Source organism: Lissotriton helveticus, chromosome 7, assembly GCF_964261635.1.
Source record: "Lissotriton helveticus chromosome 7, aLisHel1.1, whole genome shotgun sequence".
In the NCBI taxonomy this organism is placed as follows: Eukaryota; Metazoa; Chordata; class Amphibia; order Caudata; family Salamandridae; genus Lissotriton; species Lissotriton helveticus.
The window spans coordinates 85764250-85770249 of record NC_136068.1 but is presented as its reverse complement, the minus strand read 5'-3'; the positions used below and the strand labels follow the sequence as shown (position 1 = coordinate 85770249).

Below are 6000 nucleotides of genomic sequence, written 5' to 3'. Positions count from 1 at the left end.
CACTGCTACAAAACCGCCCCGTGACAAAAGTGCCTCCGCGGGCACAAAACCGCCCTCACTGCCCCAGCCCTCCAGAGAAATGCCCGGTGCCTGGTACGTCCAGTCCGGCCATGCTCAACTTCACTCCAATCAAAATGTGTACTCCCGACTACCAACAAGTGGGCGGACCCAAAGCCCCTCTCCTGGTGATGCTCACAAAATTGTCTGGCAACATAAAAAGTGAATTAATGACATGAAACCCGGTCATGCAGAACTTTAACTAGCATGCCTGCTTTTTTCTTGAGGCAGTTACCCTGCCCTTTGACCCAAATTCATTGACCTTACAAGAAGCACATTGGTGATCCCTTACATTTTTTAGTGAATGACACCAGATACAATTTGTTACATTATCAGTAGCTCCAAGGGTATTGCGTCAACTGCCAATTTTACACTTCAGTAAACGTAACATGACATTTTTATTCAGTTAGTAAAAAAGACAAACATTTTTATAAACAACATCAATACATTTGTTGGAATAAAAAGCAGATTTATTTTTTTAGATTCCTCAGTTTTTTTTTATACAGTGAAGTTTAACATTGTTACCTTAAAGTTTTCTGATTCAAGTAAGCTAAACTTTCTCTCCAAATTGGTAGACAAATTGCGACTTTAGTACCATTAATTTAATATTTTTAGATAGGATAAAACCCTTCATTTTTTATAAAACCCTTCATTTTTTTTAAAACCAACATGGCAAAAGGAAGTTATTGCGTTTATCGTCAGCTACTCAACATTGCCACCCCGTATGCCAATCACAATATCCAAGTCCTATGTCATGCACCCCATTGGTCAGGCCCTCCTCTCCCTAGACAATCTTCATTCCTTTTGTCTTCACTCAGACAATATGCTGGTTAAATGCCCTCTAGTAAGGCAGAGGGTGGTATGGATAAGATTTCTGGTAGGAAGGCAGATCTTTGCAGATCAATGCATATTCTTGCACTATTTTATATTGATTGCAGAGTAAGTTACCATAAAACTTTGTGTCTTCAGGGACACCATATTGGAGTCCCATCTTTCTAAATATCATTATCTTTTACTTGCATCAATTGACGTGAAAAAAGACTACAATCCCAGAATCCAGAGAGGTGTTAAAAGAAAGCCTATAACTTGGTGTTGACAAAGAGTAATTAGGTCGCCTTAATCTCAGAGAGCAGGAGTGGTGGTGTGGAGACGACAATAGTCTGCAGACCTTGGTCTTGGGAATGTTCAATTTAGTGGAAAAGAATGTTCACAGCAGAGGAAAGAACTCTAAATAAGGTACAGAGGTCAAAGGCATTTACTGAATCTAAAAGGCCTGCTTAAGTCTACCTTATAGTACCCAGGTGGAATCAGGGCCTGAATGAGATGTTCTTAGATACTTGTTGCTACAGCACACTTCGTGCCAGGTTAGAAGTGGTATTTAGCCATATCGCCAATTAAAAATTGGTATGGTTGATGAAAGTTAGCTCTATCCTAAACTTTAATATGCTCTGCTCCATTAAACTGGACAGAAATCACTCAAGAACCTCTTTCTACACTCTTGAAGAGGTTTCATGGCAATGTTAACCAAAGAATCCTCAAGTTAGAAGGCATTAGTTTGAAGAAAGACTTTGATTTGTGAGTGATTGAGACTTATGACACGTTCTTAAGGAGGCTACAAGATTCATATCTGTCAAGATAACGAGTCGCAATAGAGAGGTTGCGTTTCCTTGTCCAAGCAACTAAAACTATGGAACGCAGATACTGGTTATTGTGAATTTCCTTCTTGCTTGGACTGCAAAATTCAACATTTCTTCTTCCTTCAAATGCAAAAACCTCTGTTGCATGTAACACTGATAAATGTTTTGTTTAGAGGAACAGAGCAAAAATGTTCCTTTTTAGAAGATTTTGTTTTTTGTGTTTTGTTTGATTGGTAAAATTCCCCAGACTTTATTAAGAAAATGCCCATTCAAGTCATGTGGGAAGTCAGAGTTCAAGAAAAGTATGCTTGATAAACTTTGGAGTGACTGTGTCATGGATGATGGTCACACAGTATTGCCCACTAGACAATCATGTGCATGTGACTGCCCCTCATCAAGGGTGTCATTTCTTCATCCATGGATGGCCAAGACCGCAAGCAATCCCGTCCTTCCATCCACCGATTTTTGTGTTCCCAAATAAAAATATCCCTTAGAAATAGCAAGCTTGAAGAAGATGGGTACCCAGTCGTCATGCTGCTAAGAGGTGGCTACAACCACTTTTCTCAGTAGGGGAGTGGTAGAATTGTTGAAGTTGCTGCAGTGTCTGGGAGAACCTTTCATGACGTAAACCGCCCCATCAGGCATTCTCGGAGTCTGTCGAGGACTGACTCTTAGATGACATATTGCTTCGGAGGCTTGACCGGTGCGAGCAGGAGCAGCTGGCAATGCACTCCTCTACGGCTTGCATCTCTAGGCTGTCGTATGCAGGTGGCGGGGTGATGTCGGCCACTACCCGGAACTGGTGTGAGGGTGGCTCCTCCTCATGCTGGAAGTCTGGATTATCGCGGCACTCCCAATGGGGATACGCTGGGGTGGGATCAGACGTAACCTCTTCTACAGACTCCATCTTCCTTTTTTGGCGGCGCTTCAGGTACAAGATGATAGTGAGGGCCACAAGGTCAAACACAAGCTCTCCCATCTCTACAACCGACAGAACAGACGAGCCGAACCAGAGGGACCACTGACTTCCCAGGAGGGATAGCAGAACCACCATCTGTGGAGCAAAGGGAAAGCCAACAGTGAGATATAGAGAATAGCCCAGAAACTACATCAGAAGTATGTGTGTGCGAAATGTAAGTAACTTGCTGTCGAGTAATTACGCGAAATTTCAGGAAACTTTCACAAAGTTACGCATAATTACACCAGATGCTAACAAACCATTTACCGCTATATTTTAGTTTAAAATGCATCCTCCATTTTTGATGTGAGAACGCATTTTGCAGTAAAAGTATAGTACAAGACACACATGTGTTGCGAGCAACAGGCTCTTGCATTCTGGCCATGAACGGCTTGTAATTACGTGACATGGCATAAAGGCATAATTTTGCAAATTTAGCATAAGAACCCTAGCGCAAAATTTACAAATTTACACAAATTATGCTTCCACCATTCTGCCTGGGCCTGAAGAAAATTATATGAACTACAGCCTAGCAGCAAATCCAACCAAGAAGCCCAGGAGAGGTAGCTGCATCATTGATGAGCATCTAAGCCCCTGGACCCTCCACTCTGAAGACAATTATTTATTTATTTGATGAGTTTTACATAGCGCTGTATAGACGGAGAGGTATCATAGCGCTTTACATGAGGATCATGGGGTTACAAGTTACAGGTTACAAATTAAGTCTGTTACAAGAGCATAGTAAAACACAACAATGCCGTGCCCATCACTGTGCCCACCAATATCCACCACGCCGCAGCCCACCTCCACTAGTTTCCTGTTACTTACGTTAAGTGTAGGGGATTCCACAGTGGATTTGTACGTCATTTCCGAAAAAAAGATGTTTAGTTTGGAAACCCCGCTCCTGCAACACCAAAGAAGATGCGATTAGAAAACAACGCAGGACCATGTAAGGTCTCTTCCCAGGTTCCACCACAACCTCTCTGCATTGCCCAACAGTTGACTTTCAAACATGTGTGGCCTTCCAAGCGCATTATCCAACTCCAAGAGGTGTCCCAAGGGGATCTCCACATGGAGTAAAAGAGGATAAAACCCTTGGCCACATTGTGCTTTTTCATTTGCACTTTTCCAAAGATAATATCTAACAAGCCTTGAGTTTTACATACATATCTGGTGGAGCAATCATGAAATATTCCAGGCGTGGTTGTCATTCTACACAGTTGTAGCAGATCTCTGACCCGATACTAATAAAATATACAAAACTTATCAGAAATAAACTTTTGGTCAATATTTACAGCGAATGGGGAATAACTACTAATACAGAACCAGCAAATGGAAACATCAAAAACAAAATAAGAGGATTTGGAAGGAAGAGAACGCGATAAGGAACTTTCAAAACATCATAAAAATAAAAATGTTGTTCAAAAGAATCTATTCAGCCAGTAAATGACATGAAACCTTAAGGGGTCGTGCTGCGGTCTGTGTGGGTCTGAGAGGGGGTGCGGGCGGCAGTGAGTAAATGGGAACAGTCCATCATATAGTGTGGACAGGGTGTACTGTGGGGATTGCCACTGGAATTATGTGATTCTGTGGCCACAATGTATTCTGCACGATTATGGATTTGCCGCGTAAGCCACTATCTGCTGCACAATTTGCAGATTTAACAAAAAAAGTCTGTAACTCAAAAAGTTCTAGGGTTAAATGCAGTGTTGTGCTGTAATTGGGTGTTTAACTGCTACTAATAAGGTGCAACGTTGGCCAAGCAATAGCAATATGTGTTGAAGTGACAAATTAATAAAAAAATAATGCTGTTCTACATTAAGCTGTATAATTTGACTTATCTTGTCACATAATTTAGTCAACCTTGTCACATAATTTAGCTCTCAATTGCCACATAATTCCAATGGCCTTAACTGGAGGTTACAGTGGTAATAGGTGATGGGTGATGGGTCATAGTATGGTATAGACGGGTGACACTTTAGACCACAGCACGAATTGGATGAGCTAGGGGTTTGGGTTTAAAAGGGAAATACTGTAGTGCACAGTGTGAATGGTTACAGCATTATCCACACTGTGAAGGAGAGGCCCTGCAGACTATAGAATGCATAGGTGGGATTGTAGTATAGAATGCGAGTGAGAATTACTGTGAACTATAAAGCCAATAGGAGATATTGTAGATTATAGGGTGAATCAGCATATAGAGATTGAGAGGAACTATAGTCTTAGTTAGAATCCTGGGAGGATTTCTTTACAGGAAGTGAAGGTAGTGCCCACCCCTTGGTTGTGACCTGCACTAAAATGATGTCCGCAAAGGGGCGGCTTGCTGGGAAGTTCACCCTGACTTTCGTCTTTAGAGATCATGAGAGCGTTTACCTTTCAGAGTCCGTTATGTTGTATTTGTTCTGCTGGGACAACAAGTAGAACACCCATTTCTGCAAAAGAAAAAACATTCAGTGTTCATTGAACCTTGGAAGCCATACCAAGTCATGGACATTGCTCACACCACACACCATCACACATCCTGGCATCCCAAAGAGGAGGGGATCTCATAGGCAATGGAAACAGGCAATCCCATAGATGTCGGTGCCCAATGGAAATAACAGATATGATCTCAAGATCCTCAAAAGACCTGGCATTGGTGCCCTCCTTTGTAGGCACTGCAGCTGATAAAGTCATCAACGCTGTGAAGCTTGTAGATGACCCATATCCACCTTGGGTCGTCTCTATCCACAGGTATAATGACGACACTCCTTTGTGAGAACAATGATTCGCAAAATTCTACTCGCATTGGCAGCAACCTATCAGATTCTATCCGCTTGAGTCATAACAATTGTCAGAGGACTTTGTCAGCCTTTGTGAAAGTAGACACACTTTTTTTATACCTTAGTGGGACATTTGGTAGACAAATGCAGAGAATATCAATCTAAAACCCTTTCTCCAAGTGTTTCCTCCACCATTTTACTACTTCGAAGCAGTGTATGGTATCCGCTGTGCATTATGCTAAATGCCTATGCACCATATTTTAGAGTTTGGTGAAGGGGATATTCCATCAAAACATGGTGGCTCTCCTAGCTGCTGCATTACAGGTGCCATAGGTTATAATACATTTGTAATACAGTGGACAGGACATCTGCCACGTTTGTCACCGGGCATCCTAGCCACCATACTGTAAATAAGGCCCTATGTGTTTATACATTTTCGTGACTGGCAATGCACCCATCGATTTCCGTTCTTTTTGCTGAATGAGGAGTGATTAACCACATGCCAGCTACTTTATAAGATATCTTGGTCTTTTAAGATGAAAATGGAAGGAGTATTTGCGTGTGGTCTGACATCTAGTGCGCACGC

General features: G+C 42.0%; 1 protein-coding gene across 1 annotated transcript in view; it reads right to left on the bottom strand.

The window, feature by feature from the left end:
* Positions 1 to 505: 505 nt before the first annotated feature.
* SCNN1A (sodium channel epithelial 1 subunit alpha) overlaps positions 506 to 6000 on the bottom strand; it is a 125508-nt gene continuing 120013 nt past the window's right edge. The window contains exons 11-13 of the mRNA XM_078651577.1: positions 5026 to 5084; positions 3481 to 3556; positions 506 to 2748 (exon numbers count right to left, since the gene is read on the bottom strand). Of these exons, the coding sequence (XP_078507703.1) occupies positions 2332 to 2748; positions 3481 to 3556; positions 5026 to 5084 (552 nt within the window). The 3' untranslated portion in view covers positions 506 to 2331. The remainder of the gene's footprint in view (positions 2749 to 3480; positions 3557 to 5025; positions 5085 to 6000) is intronic.